The following is a 13,518-nucleotide window of genomic DNA, read 5'->3' as shown; positions in this document are numbered from 1 at the left end:
TTGTGACCCCATGGACTGCAGCACTCCAGGCTTCCCTAACCATCACCAACTCCCGAAGCTTGCTTGAACTCATGTCCATCGAGTCAGTGATGCCACCCAACCATCTCATCCTCTGTCGTCCCCTTCTCCTCCTGCCTTCAACCTTGCCCAGCATCAGGGTCTTTTCCAATGAGTCAGTTCTTCACATTAGGTGACCAAGGTAGTGGTGGAAAAGCCATAGCTTTGACTACATGGACCTTTGTCAGTAAAGTAATGTCTCTGCTTTTTAATATGCTGTCTAGATTGGTCATAGCTTTTCTTCCAAGGAACAAGTGTCTTTTAATTTCATGGTTGTAGTCACCATCTGCAGACATTTTCAAACCCAGGAAAATAGTCTCTCACTGTTTCCATTGTTTCCCCATCTATTTGCCATGAAGTGATGGGACTGGATGCCATGACCTTAGTTTTCAGCGTTTTCATCTCCTTTTTCACTTTCATCAAGAGGCTCTTTAGATCCTCTTCACTTTCTGCTATAAGGGTGGTATCATCTGCATATCTGAGGTTATTGATATTTCTCCCAGCAATCTTGATTCCAGCTTCTGCTTCATTCAGCCCAGCATTTCGCATGATGTACTCTGTGTGTAAGTTAAATAAGCAGGGTGACAATATATAGCTTTCACATATTTATTTCCCAGTTTAGAATGAGTCCGTTGTTGCATGTGTGGTTCTAACTGTTGCTTCTTGACCTGCGTACAGATTTCTCGGGAGGCAGGTGAGGTAGTCTAGTATTCCCATCTCTTGAAGAATTTCCCACAGTTTGCTGTGATCCATAGTCAAAGGCTTTGGTGTAGTCAATAAAGCAGTAGATGTTTATTTGGAACTCTCTTGCTTTTTCTGTGATCCAACAGATGTTGGCAATTTGATCTCTGGTTCCTCTGCCTTTTCTAAATCCAGATTGAACATCTGGAAGTTCATGGTTCACGTATTGATGAAGCCTGGCTTGGGGAATTTTGAGCGTTACTTTGCTAGCGTGTGAGATGAGTGCAGTTGTGCAGTAGTTTGAACATTAGTTTGTGCAGTAGTTTGGCACTGCCTTTCTTTGGGATTGGAGTGAAAACTGACCTTTTCCAGTCCTGTGGCCACTGCTGAGTTTTCCAAATTTGCTGGCATATTGAGTGCAGCACTTTAACAGCACCATCTCTTAGGGTTTGAAATAGTTCAACTGGAATTCCATCACCTCCACTAGCTTTGTTCGTTACGGTGCTTCCTAAGGCCCACTTGACTTCGCATTCCAGGATGCCTGGCTCTAAGTGAGTGATCACATCATCATGGTTATATGGGTCATTAAGATCTTTTTTGTACAGTTCTTCTGTGTATTCTTGCCACCTCTTGTTAATATCTTTTGCTTCTGTTAGGTCCATACCATTTCTGTCCTTTATCGAGCCCATCTTTGCATGACATGTTCCCTTGGTATCTCTGATTTTCTTGAAGAGATCTCTAGTCTTTCCCATTCTATTGTTTTCCTCTATTCTTTGCATTGATCACTGAAGAAGGCTTTCTTATCTCTCCTTGCTATTCTTTGGAACACTGCTTTCAGATGGGTATATCTTTCATTTTCTCCTTTGCCTTTAGCTTCTCTTCTTTTCTCAGCTATTTGTAAGGCCATCTCAGACAATTACTTTGCCTTTTTGCATTCCTTTTTTCCTGGGGATGGTCTTGATCACTGCCTCCTGTATAATGTCACGAAGCTCCGTCCATAGTTCTTCAGGTACTGTCTATCAGATCTAATCCCTTGAATCTATTTGTCACTTCTACTGTATAATCATAAGGGATTTGATTTTGATCATACTTGAATGGTCTAGTGGTTGCCTACTTTCTTCAATTTAAGTCTGAATTTGGCAATAAGGAGTTCATGATCTGAGCCACAGTCAGGTCCCAGCCTTGTTTTTGCTGACTGTATAGAGCTTCTCCATCTTTGGCTACAAAGAATATAATCAATCTGATTTGGGTATTGACCATCTGGTGATAACCATGTGTAGAGTCTTCTCTTGTGTTATTGGAAGAGTGTGTTTGCTATGACCAGTGCATTCTCTTGGCAAAACTCTGTTAGCTTTTGCCCTGCTTCATTTTGTACTCCAAGGCCAAACTTGACTATTAATCCAGGTATCTCTTGACATCTTACTTTTGCATTCCAGTCCCCTATGATGAAAGGACCTTTTTGGGGCGTTAGTTCTGTAAGGTCTTGTAGGTCATCATAGAACCGTTCAGCTTCTTTGGCATTATTGATTGGGGCATAGACTTGGATTACTGTGATATTGAATGGTTTGCCTTGGAAATAAACAAATCATTCTGTCATTTTTGAGATTGCATCCAAGTACTGCATTTTGGACTCTTCTGTTGACTTTGAGGGCTACTCTGTTTCTTCTAAGGGATTCCTGCCCTCAGTAGTTGGATATAATGGTCATATGAATTAAACTCCCCCATTCCAGTCCATTTTAGTTCTTTGATTCCTATAATGTCGATGTTCACTCTTGCCCTCTTCTGTTTGACCACTTCCAATTTACCTTGATTCATGGACCTAATATTCCAGGTTCCTATGCAGTATTGCTCTTTACAGCATTGGACTTTACTTCCATCACCTGTCGCATCCATAACTGGGTGTTGGTTTTGTTTTGGCTCCGTCTCTCCATTCTTTCTGGAGTTATTTCTCCACTCTTCTCCAGTATCATGTTGGACACCAACTGACCTGGTGAGTTCATCTTTCAGTGTCCTATCTTTTTGCCTTTTCATACTGTTCATGGTTATCATTCGTACTAGTTAATTGTCTGCTCACAGAGATGGTTATGTGTGTGTGTGTGTGTCTGTGTGTCTGTGTGTTTCTGTGTGTGTGGCTATATATGAATTGATTCAGTATATTCCTTTATCTTGTTTTACAGAGCAGTATACTACATATGCTATCAGAAACCTTTGTTTCACATAACATGATTTTTTTCCCTATGCATATGTAGTTCTCATTCTTTTTTACAGAAGCACAATTTTTTTTTTTTGGGGGGGGTATAGTTGTGTTGTGATTTATTGCACCGTTCCCCTGTGGCTGTCATTTTGGCTGCTTCCAAGTCTTATTATGACTGACAGTAATGTGGTGAATAACTTAATATGTTCTTTTGGAAGTTGATAGGCCTATTTCTAGTATAAATTCAAGAAATGGGCTGTATTCTGAGCTGCATGCATTCGTAACTCTGATAGTGCCTGTTTGCCCTCCCCAGGGGACACCAAGGTGGGCTTCTACCAGCAATGCGTGATCCTGCCCGTTTACCTACAGCTTCTCCAGCACAGTGTGTTGTCAGATTTTGGTATTTTTGCTGACTTCACAGGTGAAAAGGAAAAACGTGTCTTAGTGTATTTTATAAGTGAGGTTACATATCTTTCCTATGGCTCTGCCACTTGTATTTCTTTTACTATAAGTTGTTGATCTTTTGCTCATTCTTTCTTTGCATTGTTTGTCTTTTTCTAATCAAGAGAGAGCTCTTGTCAGCAGTACAGGTTGCAAATATATTTTCCTAGTCTGTACATTGCCTTTTGGGGAAGGCAATGGCACCCCACTCCAGTACTCTTGCCTGGAAAATCCCATGGACAGAGGAGCCTGGTGGGCTGCAGTCCATGGGGTTGCACAGAGTCAGACACGACTGAGCGACTTCACTTTCACTTTTCCCTTTCTTGCCTGGAGAATCCCAGGGATGCGGGAGCCTGGTGGGCTGCCGTCTATGGGGGTCGCACAGAGTCGGACATGACTGAAGCAACTTAGCAGCACATTGCCTTTTAACTGTGTTTATGCTGCTTCTTTGATGTTGATATAATCAGATTTATCTATAAAGTCTTTTTTTGGTTTCTGAGTTTTCAATTCTCACTAGAAAGTCTTTCCCCCAACCGAGGTTACTTTTTTTTTTTAAGGTACTTTTATGGCTTCAAATGTTAATGTGAAATTCTTAAATCACTTGGAATGAAACCTGACTGATAGTGTGATGTCTGAATCGTTTTTTTCCCCCAGATGGTCCCAAATATTTTAAAAGTACTACAATCTGGGGCTGTTTAGTGGAGAGGCACATAACACCTCAGTCGATCCTTAAAATAGCTCTTACAGCAAAAACCTGACGGACTTAGTTCAGTCACTATGTTCATGAAATAAGTACTTGGCAAAGGTTTTTACCGGCCGCTTTATGATACAGATACTCAGTCATACGTGCAGTAAATGAAATGTGAATCTGCATTTACTAGCTCCTGCCTGAAATAAGTTGGACTATCCTGTCCCTGTTAACCCTTCCAGTCAGTAGGATGTTGTGTCAGCTCTTGCAACAGTGGGCAAGATAAGGTGAAGAGTTCCTGAAGCCTCAGTTCAGAAATTGAGAACATCCAGACCGGGGCACTAACTGAACAGGAGTAGACTTGAGGCCCTCTTTATAAGTTAACAGCCAGGAGTGTGGCAAGGACTGTCTGGCGCTCACTGTCTTAAAACCAGCTGGAATATACACATTGCCCTGTTCAGAGTTTGGTCTTGTCAAAATATGGTTCATGAAATTACCTTTTCCTCTCATATCACCCAGAAAGTATTACTAGTACTTGAGGGTGTCTGCAGGGGTCTCCGGGCAAACTTAATGTCTAGCCTGGAAGTTTGCTCCTGCTTCTCTGCATATTATTTGTTAATTTTCTCCCACTTTCCTAAGATGTTAATTGCAGGCAGTTTGTATCCTCCAATAAAATTCTCACTGTAGAAATCAGAGTCTTGTCCCTTCCAGCTGTAACCAGGGTTGGATGGGACATCTCTCCTATCCACATGAGATCCAAACTATCTCCAAACATTTTCTTCGTATTTGATATGTTTGCTCTGTCACCCCGCCCACCCATCATTTCCAAAACAATTTTGTTCGCTTTTCTCTTCCTTTCTCCCATCATCTCCTCCTCACAGCAGACAAGCCCCACTGATCCAGGGTATGACAGTCATCTGTCCTAGGATGCCTGGGAGCACCCTCATGTGAATTAAGCCATTAGATTATGCCCACAAGGATATTAGTATTTGTCAGATCTCAACGTCCCTTTGAAGGTTTAAAGAATATGCAAATAAGAAGCACAGGTCTGAATTCCTTTTTACTAGAAGATGCCTTCCTGAAGAGATACTCTGAGTATAAACCGAGTTTTCCAGAGTGCTTTCAGATGCAATAAAGGGAACTTAACGTGAGTGAGTGGTTGCACAGGAAAGCGTCTCAGCTGAGAACTGACACGGAACTGCTTTCCAAGCGGGACCCCTGCATTATTTCTAGCAGACCCTCCTCTTGGAGGAAAAAGCCCATCGACTCCCACAGCCCTTCCCTTCTATTGTTGTCTTTGTCAGTTCGATTTCTTGAGTTGTTTTGCCATAATAAATCAATCCTTGTCTTTTTAACATAGCCCTCAATCATCTTCCTCGAAGGCACATGCCTCTGTTCCCACTTTCTATTTATAAGTGGCTCTTATTCATACATGGTTTACTACAGCACTTCCATTTACAAAAGTACATATTAACATGATTTCTGTGCTTGACAGCACAAGAATGAATGAGAGTATTAGCAAGCATGCACCGTGACGTTAGGTGAGGGCAGTATACGTATCGGTTAAGATTACTTAATTAATATTCAACAGCAGCTCAGCCACACACCTGTTCTAGCCTCCAATTAGCATTTTGAGCTGCACACCATGGACAAACTCCTTGTCACTCCGGTGTGATTACAGAGCATTGAACTGAATTTGAAGACAGTGACTTGGTTCCTAATCCCTGTGTATCAGTATTTGGTAGTTTCATAATCCCGGGCTTACCTGATAGCTCAGTTGGTAAAGAATCCGCCTGCAATGCAGGAGACCCTGGTTCAATTCCTGGGTCAGGAAGATGCCCTGGAGAAGGGATAGGCTACCCACTCCAGTTTTCTGGCCTTGAGAATTCCATGGACTGTATAGTCCATGGGGTCGCAAAGAGTCAGACACGACTGAGTGGCTTCCACTTTCACTTCCATAATCCCCGGTTTTCATGGAGTCTGCATGTTGTCCTGTGGCCCTACTGGCACCCATGCCCCATCAGTTACAGTGATGCTGAGGGAAGTGTTACCATAAGCCGAGGGCCCTGGATGAGAGCAGGGTCTCATCTCAAACTCGCCAGAGATGCCCAGTTTGACCCAGGGGTCTAGAGGCTTCAGAAAGTCTCCTATAAGCAGATACAGATGCCTGCCATCAGCAGCGGTGGGCAGTGGAGTTCCGGACAGCTACGAGATAGAGTCTTCCTGGACTGGAGGTCAGCACTTAGCTTTTGAAAAGTATCTTGCGTCTAAATTATTCTCAGCTTCCTGTTAGAGGGGCAGAAAGAGATCTGAGTAAGGAAATTGTGAAGACGTGTCAGAGGCTTATCTGAGCAGGTACCCGGGAAAACAGGAGGAGCAGAAAGGAAAGCCTTTCTGCAGAAGACTGGTCCTTCTGGGTGATTCTTGCAAAGAAATGAGAGGCCAGGAGGGAGAACCTGGAGGGTTCCTGCTTATCTCTGTGGTTGGCTACATTTTGTTTGAATAGGAAGCCTCTGTAACTTGAGTCTGTTTATTAACAGTGGGCACCACCAGAGCAGCTGGGGGTGTGTGTGGGGTGGGGGTGGGGTTTCATTTGTCAAGAGGGCCAATTAAACACCCCAGTCTGTCCTGTGCTGGCAGCATGCACGTTCCCATGGGGAGCTCTGGGGACTGGCGTTGATGACTTTCTCATCTCAGTCCGTATCTGCTGCATCTTGACTGGAAGATGTCCTTGGTACATAGGCTGTGCTGTCTCAAGAGTAGGATTTTTGATTTCTGAAAAAGTCTCTCTGCAAAGTATCTGCCTGACTTGAAAGAATGGAAAATTGTTTTTAGAAATTTCAGTCTGACACCCACTGTTCGTGACTGTAAGCTGAAAACACCTGTGGGTTTTTAAAAGCCCGGCTGATCCATACATACATACCCAGTCCTGCCATGAGGCCTTCAGACCCTGGATGGGTTCTGGGCCCCAGGCAGTGGGGTGTGCTCTTGAAACCAAGGAGCTTCTAGCCAGGATCCATGTGCATCTGATCACATGGAGAGGAATGTAGGGCACCATCCTCTTCACTTCTAGTCAAAGCTTGCTGATACATCTTAAAACACAGGAGCCCATGTTGGTTTTCTCAGAAGGGATGAATGAATGGAGAGTAACACAGAAAGCCTGTTTCCACTTAGCTACTTAGAGCTTCCTGTAAGATGCACATAGCGGACCACCTTTGGTCAAGGAATGGAGGCAGCTGGCTCGTATTCAGGGACTGTGTTGTATGAGATGTGCATAGCTTTCCGTGCCAGACTTCAAGGTGAGAGATGCTTACTCTCTGAGAGGCTCAGGGAAAGTGGGACCCACAGACTCACCTCTCCCATTTCGTTTTCATTCTGATCCAGCTCCCACTTGAGTTGAACTGAGGAAAAGTCTCTCCTGCCAACTTGGAATGCCTCTTCGTTGCATCCATCTGGGAGCACTCAGTGAACGTGTGGTGGGACTCTATTGCGGTACCTGCTTCCTAGGGGTGGGTTTTAGAAAGCCCTCTCACTCGATTGGTTTTCATTGTTCAAGTGGCAAGACGCTTGGAATTGAGGCCATCAGAACATCATGGACTACTTGACAGTCAAGTTCATATCTATAACTGGAATTCCTTCATGGAAACTAAAATTTATTTTGCTGGCAGACAAGCAGAGCCATAAAGCCCCAAAGGTGGCTTAAAAGGTAGCTGTCGGAGGAACAACTTTCATTTGAGAAATCTAACTTTTTTCTGTGCTCTGAAACTTGTTTTCCATACAGTGGCAACACGCTTGGTCTCCTTTAGAGAATTCCATCCTACGTCTGGGAACTTCGGTTCTCACAGGAACCAAGCAGAAGACTCCATGGTTTTGTTCAAGCTCTGTGCAATACAGTTTTTCTTTCTGTGTTTGAGATGAGTTATGTTAACATCGTTGAATTCTTAATCCTATTTCATTTTCTCATACAGGACCCTTTAAATTCTAGGCATTTCTAGACCCTTTAAAAAACTGGGCATTTTTAAGGCGCCCGCCACCCAGGATTGTTTTATTTCTTCAGGGCTTTCTTAGGGCCTAGAGACTCTCGGGAACCGTTTTTTCTCTCACGGTGGTCCTTCACCAGAGACAATCACACCCGAATTTGGGGAAAATGTTTGCAGAAGACACATATCCATGTACCCACCCTGGGCCTGCCCAGCTAGAATCACCAGGAATGGGGCTCATCCAACAAGGGATTTTAAAAGCTGCCCAAGGCAAAGAGCTACATGCTGCCAAGTAATAACCACTACTTGATTGAAACTTCAGTGGGGAGTGTTCTTGTGTGTGTGAGAAAGAGATAGAGAGAGGGGCTGACTGACTTCAGGACCCTCCAAAACTAAGGTGAAGTTTAAAAATTCCTGAATTGAATGTAAAATAGATAGCCAACAGGAATTTGCTATATGGCTCAGGAAAGTCAAACAGGGGCTCTGTATCAATCTAGAGGTGTGGAATGGGGCAGGAGATGGGAGGGAGGTTCAAAAGGGAAGAGATGTTTGTATACCTATGGCTGATTCATGTTGAGGTTTGATAGAAAACAGCAAAATTCTATAAAGCAATTATCCTTCAATAAAATAAATTACAAAAGAAAAAAAATAGTAGTAAAAAGTAAGTTTAAACCAAGTAATTTTATTTGCCTTTTTTGTTTTTGCTCTTACTAATTTGAGTTGTGAAGTGAGCCTTTTCTCTTCTTCTTTTGCTTAGCTGGTTCACATCTGAAAATGACTTAGCTAGTTCAGCATGGAAGTAAATACTGTATTTGTAATCGTAAAGAAATAAAGAGATTATTAGGGAAAAAACAGATTCCTAAATTGGGAAGCACAGAGTGTCAGGAAAATACTTGCTGAAAGGTAGATAAGGGGAAGTAAAAGATAACTAATTTAGATCATTACTGAGGCAGTCAGGGTTAGTGGGGGAAAAAAAAGATCTGTTTTCAGATTCTTAAAGCAGACATGATGGGAGGGGCAGAGAAAAAGGAAAGAAAGAAAAGAGGGAAGAGGTGAATAAAAAATTTATGGTGAGTATCCAGGAGACTGTAATTTGTAGTTAAACTTATTTTTTTTTTTTTTTTCCATTCCAAACACAATTGATTATTTCCCTGTTCAAGGTACTGGCATAAACAAATGCTCAGTGTGAAGAAATAATGTTATAGGATGGCTCTTGATCCAAACAATCTGTTTCCTTCAAGGAGAGATGTTAGAGTCAGTAACTTGAAGGAGAATTGAACCTAAATAGAACTTTGAAATTGCATGCTTGGCGACACTGAGGCATTTTCAGAAATTTTGTCTCAGTTTTCCTGAGCTCAGAATTAGAGACAATACTGCCTCTTGGAACACATCACAGTTTAGATATTTAGAGGTATTAAAACTCACACTTTCTTTTCATCTTCTCCAAAATCTCTTGCCTTTACTTTTTTAATTCCTGGATACTACTGAAGGTTTAAAGAAAAAAAGAAGCAAAAAAACCCAAAAAACATCTCATGAGACTTCTCTGAGATGAGCAAGTCAAATAAAATGTCGTGTGGTAATGACTCTGAACCGGCCACTTTTCTTACGTATTAAACCCACAGTGTAGAATTTGTACCCAGAGAAGATTCATCTCCATGTGGTCAATGGTAGTGGAAAGGAGGCCACAACCCAGCAAAATTATCAGTCTCTTGACCAAAGTAGACTCCCCCATCAACAGTTATTCAAGAAATAAGAAGTTAAACATCTAACAGTGTAGTGTACCCATAAAGTGGAGAAGTAAGCAGACTGAGGATGTCAGTTCATGTTTGTTATCAAGGAGATATGTATAATATGATCTCCTTTTGTTAAAAGGACACTGTCTGCCTGTCGGTATGTGGATGAGATTACAACAGTAGCCCCTGATGGCTCTCCTTGCTCCGTTCTTGCTGCTCTGTACTCCATTCATCATGTAGCAGCCAGAGCACGCGCTTTGAAGGGGATGAGTCCCAGTCTGTGGATTAAAGCCCTCTGTTGGCTTTTCACTGCTCACAGATGCTAACAAAGTTTATGGCCTTGGATCTGGCATGCCCCGCCTCTTGCCCACCTCTCCGGGTCTCCTCCTTTCCCTGCTCATAGGTCTGCCTTCCTTTTGGTTCCTGCGGTGGATAAGCTCACTCTGTGCTAAGGCTCTTTAAGCAGCTCCTGGATCTGCCTGGAGTGGTCTCCCCTGCACTTCCCATGACCCTTCCTCCTTAATCACAGCTCAGCTCTGAGGCCACCTCCTCAGGGAGGACCCCTCCCTCACCTCCCCCGTCAGTTATCACCACCTCATTCTGTTGTATTTTGTTCACAGCTCTTGACGCTTTGAAACTGTTTGTTTACTTGTTTGTGGTTGATTTCCCCGAAAGAACATAAGCACCACGAGGGCGAGACCTTGTCTGTCTTTTGTTTATTGTTCTGCTCCCAGTCTGTCATTGTCAGTGATCAAAGAACAGTCCCTAGATGAGGAAAAGTGTGCAGTGACACACCCCAACATAGCAGTAGTGACGATCACTAAGAGAAGGATGAGGGTAACTTGGATTTTTTTTCTCCTTTTTTTTCATTTATATCAGTAGTTCCTAATTTTTAATTACTCAAATGCTTAGCCAGGCTTAAGGAGGTGTTTTTAAAGCTCCCAGAAAGAGAATGTGTTCTCTGCATGCGCCATGCTAAGCAGTGGGTGCCGAATAAATGCTCACTGGGTCCACTGAAACCTTTTCTCTGAGGGAAGGCGTTTGCCACCGAGTTCTGTAGTTGGGTGCCCACCCGAGTCCGTGTGACCTGCCTCAGGGTGCGGATGTAGCGACCTCGGTCCCCGAGTTTCTGACCTTCATCCCCAGGGTGTGCTCTTCGCTGGCAATCCCAGAGTCCTTTGCTGCAGGGAAAATCCATTATGAACAGCCACACTCGGAGCATGTGATATGCTTCAGTCCATGCTGCTTTTTCCAAAGAGGATACGGAGCCTCTGGCCTCACGTGTTACTGAGGGTCTGGGTGAACCGTCTGCCTATTTTCTTCCAGGAAAAGAACCTGCCGTGTCAGTTTGTGCTTTCCAAGTCGTTTGATATTAACAGTTACTTGGCCAATGCTGATTGTTTTGACTAATACTTTATATTTTAGAAATCTTATCAGGTAGCGTAATTATGGTCTTAGAATAGTTAATTCTTTGTTGTGTGGTATCTTTTTTGCACTTTTTTCCCCCCTTTTGTGCATAGTTCAAATCTGAGCTGGTAACCTGGGCCATTCGTTTCACTATCACACAGTACTTTTTTGGGCTACTAAATACTTCAGTGGTCCAGTATCTTAAGAAAAAGAGATACTCCTCAGCTATGACAGTGGGTGGCTACAGGTGTAGCTGGTTGGCAAAGTCTCCATCCTCCGTGTTTTAACTCTAAGGTTACATTCTGGAAATCTGTGTAAATTGGGGACAGGGACATGGGAGGTGGCAGGGATGAAGAAATAGAAAATTTGATGACCTTGGAAACAGAAAGAAACTATTACGTCAAATCACAAAAATCATAGGTTTTTTTTTTTTCACGTGAATCCGCTTCCTTTCACACGCAGTAGAAGATCCTGTCACCACCGTAGCCCTAAAATACTTGTACGTTTCATGTCCTTGTAGCTTAAGTCAGACTGACTGTTCCTTCCAAATTTAGGGGTAGGCAGCTAGACGGTGAGCGGTAAAAACGTGTTCTATTATTTATACTACAAATGCCAGGCAGTTCATAGGAAAAAACCATTGTTCGGTGCTCTGCGAGAGCAGTCCCGTGAGATGTGTGCCAGGAAAGGAAGTGATTTATGTTCCGGAGCCCCTCATGGCAGGGAGCAGCCCTCCAGACTGCTCCATGGCTGTGCCTGGGCGTGCAGTTGGTTAGAACTACTTCCTGTCTGAACACAGGCGCCGCTGAAAGGAAAACATTTCCCACTGGGACGTGTGATCCTTCTTGATTGTGTGTAGTTATAACAGCTCCGTGCAAACCTACAGTCCCAATAATCTGCAGAACTCAGAGGCTTCCTCACTCCCACCAAGATCTCCTGTACTCTCTGAGATTCCCTGGTGTTTGCTCTTCCCCCAAAACCCCTCTGCTTTGGCTTTGTAGAAACATGAGACACCCAACAGAATCATCGCAAGAGTACTTGCGATCAGGGGAGCCAAGACAACTTCTAAGAAAAGTTGACTTACTCCGTTGGTAGGGATACCCATAGCCTACCCCCGAAAAAGTGAAGCTCTAATTAATTGGGTGTACACAGGGCTCTTGGGAGACGCCAGAGGAGTGGCCTGGGTCCCCGGGACCCCAAGCACCAGAAGGCTGCCGCCTGCTTGTCTCAAAGACCCAGCAGTGGGGCCAGCTATTGTGAAGCCCCTCTGCCAGATGAACAGGGACCCGTCTCTGGTCACAATAGCCATTCACGCTGAGCAGCCTCATTAAATATTCAGCCGGTGCTTCCGGCAGCTCATTAGGGCCGCAATGAGCAGTGACGTGGCTGCGGGAACACCGAGGGCCGGCCGGCGGCAGCAGGCAGAAGCTGAGCGAGCCGCCGATGGCTTTTCTGCTCCCTGGCTGTCCAGTGATGACCAGTGTCTGCTCCCTGCTTTGTCTCAAGTCCAGGTAAAAATCAAACAGAACCCCTGACATACAGACGACACTCGACAGCATTGGGTGCTGGTCTCGGACGTTATCTGGCTAGGGTGCTTGCCCCTGGAAGCCCTCTGACCCCCTTCAAGAGCTGTCTGGGGCTCGGGGTGGGGGCCTCTGCTGAGCGCTAACAATGAGGTGCTGTTGTGTGCTTGGGCCATTCGATGACTGCATTTGGGAGGGTTCGAGGTACGGTTTGAACTTGGTGCTGAGAGTTTAGAATAGCGAATAATTCTTCCTCTGGAGCAGGTTGAATTGGGGAAGATTGTGAGCTAATCCTTGCAGTTCATACAGCAAGTTTCCTCAGTTCATGCCAACTTTTCATGTGTCTGAGTGGCTTGTGACTAAGTTGTGTCCCTTTTATCTCTCAGGTTGGGTATAGTGTAATAAAAAGTGGATATTCTTCAGCGGCGGGGGGTCCTTCCAATCGGCTGGACATTGTCCCCCTGTATCTTGTTCCTTTCCCGTGGGTGTGTACTCGGTGCTGGCTGAGATAGAAAGCGGGGAGAGTCTGAAAGAAGAATTGAAAGATGGTGAACTCAGACAAAGTGTATTTCTCTTCTCACTGTTTGTTTGTCTCTTTCCTGCACAGAAAATGTTTTCAGACAGCTCATTTCTATGTGGAAGATAGCAGTTCACCTCGGGTGGTCCCCAATGAAAGTATTCCAATCATTCCTATTCCGGGTAAGTAAGACACGACTCCTGTTTCCAGTGGGCTAATTGTTTTTCTTTTTTGTTCTCAGTGTTATGTGACAGCCATGACAAAATATTATTTTTATAGTCTTCTCAAGCTCACCCAGTC

General features: G+C 44.0%; 1 protein-coding gene across 4 annotated transcripts in view; it reads left to right on the top strand.

Annotated features, from left to right (window-relative positions):
• PTPRG (protein tyrosine phosphatase receptor type G) overlaps positions 1 to 13,518 on the top strand; it is a 774,504-nt gene that overhangs the window by 697,174 nt on the left and 63,812 nt on the right. For all 4 annotated transcript variants that reach the window (XM_024982945.2, XM_024982946.2, XM_024982944.2 and 1 more), the window contains 1 exon segment: positions 13,309 to 13,400. In XM_024982945.2, the coding sequence (XP_024838713.1) occupies positions 13,309 to 13,400 (92 nt within the window).

This window comes from Bos taurus, chromosome 22 (assembly GCF_002263795.3).
Source record: "Bos taurus isolate L1 Dominette 01449 registration number 42190680 breed Hereford chromosome 22, ARS-UCD2.0, whole genome shotgun sequence".
Classification (NCBI taxonomy): domain Eukaryota; kingdom Metazoa; phylum Chordata; class Mammalia; order Artiodactyla; family Bovidae; genus Bos; species Bos taurus.
Note: the sequence above shows the minus strand (reverse complement) of the source record. Positions and strands in the feature narration are given on the sequence as shown.